This window comes from Triticum dicoccoides, chromosome 3B (genome assembly GCF_002162155.2).
Source record: "Triticum dicoccoides isolate Atlit2015 ecotype Zavitan chromosome 3B, WEW_v2.0, whole genome shotgun sequence".
Lineage (NCBI taxonomy): Eukaryota > Viridiplantae > Streptophyta > Magnoliopsida > Poales > Poaceae > Triticum > Triticum dicoccoides.
The window spans coordinates 754,366,246-754,367,850 of NC_041385.1; the positions used below are offsets into that span (position 1 = coordinate 754,366,246).

The window sequence follows — 1,605 nt, forward strand, 5'->3', positions numbered from 1 at the left end:
ACATAGGCAGGCTGTAAGCCTTTAAATATTATATTTTGGATGAGTTGGAGGAGGGAGAGGAGAAGAGAGAAGGGAAGCGGGCTACTGATAACAGCTGGCTGCATCACGTGCTCCTAAACATGTTGTGAGAGAGAAAGATGGGCCATGTATCAAAAAAGTAATACACATTTACATGCAACTGTTGTATTTGCCAGCTATAAGCTTGGCTATAGATGATGTGACAAGACCATATAGGCCGCAGCTGGCTACATTATTAACCATGCTCTAGTTAGAGATGGAAGGTTTCGTAGGCTTTAGTAGCCTGTTCGTAGGTCTAGCATTTTTTAAGGAGAAAAACAGGTGTTGGCTAGGGGATGCATGGTGTTGTATGAGGAAACAAATCGGTGTTGGGTACATGGGATCGTAAGGGGGAGGGGGTGGAAGGTGGAACCATCACACAGGTTCACTTTAACAGTACCAAGATTTTTATTATTCTCACGTAATCAATTATGCATATGTACAAGTCAAGTAGGAGTATTGATTAATTCCTCTCTTATTGAAATCATTTTCCACGGACGGGCGGACTAGACCATTTGCTCACTGGTTGGCAGCTGGCGGAAGCTTTTCTTCTTGTTTTCTCCCGAGGGCGGCTCCGGCACATCACGTTCATATGGCGGCGACTTCTTCTTAGGATCGGGCACCTCGGGTTCACCCGGTGGCTTAGGCACGTAGGTTCTGACAGTGGTGGTGGGGTTTTTCCAGCAGTCATATGTACACATGCACGTCTTTCTCTTAGGTATGTGAAAGTAGTTGCCGTCGTTGCTGGAGCAGTACCCACCCTTAAAGTGCTCGTACTGACAGGCCCCGATGCAAGCCGTGGTCTTGCAAGTGCTCATTTGGCCCCACTTGCTAGGGGCCGTGCATATCTTAGCCTCCACACCTGCGTGTGACTTAGAATTAATGTGTGCACCAAAAAATTATAGTAGAATTGTTTCATCGATTGATCTAAAATTGCATGGAATTGCAATGTGATAAAAACTGCTATATGAACTTACAGAAGGCCATGAGAAGAAAGCCCAGGGTGAAGGCAGCGAGAATCTGGGCACCGCTGAACGCCATGACCAAGTTCTGAAAATAAGTTGTTGGAATGATGGTGTGAGGAGAAGAACGGGGTTCGAGTGCTATTTATTGCACTCTTGGCTATGCATTCAATGCTTACAGGATATGGAAATCCAAATATTGGATACAAGCATTTGTGTAATGTCTTAGAGGGTATGAGAATCCAAATATTGGATACAAGCATTTGTGCGATGTCTTGGAGGATATGGAAATCCAAATGTTGGATACAAGCATTTGTGCAATGGCTTAGAAGATATGGAAATCCAAATATTGGATACAAGCATTTGTGTATATTAGTATCTATCTCCAGCAATTAATCATATGTATCCAAATAAAAGCTTGTGCTACCCCACAAAAAGAAAACTTCTGCTGGCTCTTGGTGCAATTACATTGATGGCAACGTAAGAGCAAAACAGAAATTATACTTGCTTACTCATAGTTGGTTACATGCAAAAAAAGACTATGAGTGAACTCGTCGTGGAAAACAAATTATCACTAGTAGAAAAA

General features: G+C 43.0%; 1 protein-coding gene across 1 annotated transcript; it reads right to left on the minus strand.

Annotated features, from left to right (window-relative positions):
- Positions 1-452: 452 nt before the first annotated feature.
- LOC119282040 lies at positions 453-1,135 on the minus strand. The gene is made up of 2 exons (XM_037562404.1): positions 1,035-1,135; positions 453-919 (listed from the first exon to the last, which is right to left on the minus strand). Exons 1-2 carry the CDS (start codon positions 1,096-1,098, stop codon positions 564-566), a joined length of 420 nt encoding a protein of 139 aa, XP_037418301.1. The 5' UTR covers positions 1,099-1,135; the 3' UTR covers positions 453-563.
- Between the last annotated feature and the right edge of the window lie 470 nt (positions 1,136-1,605).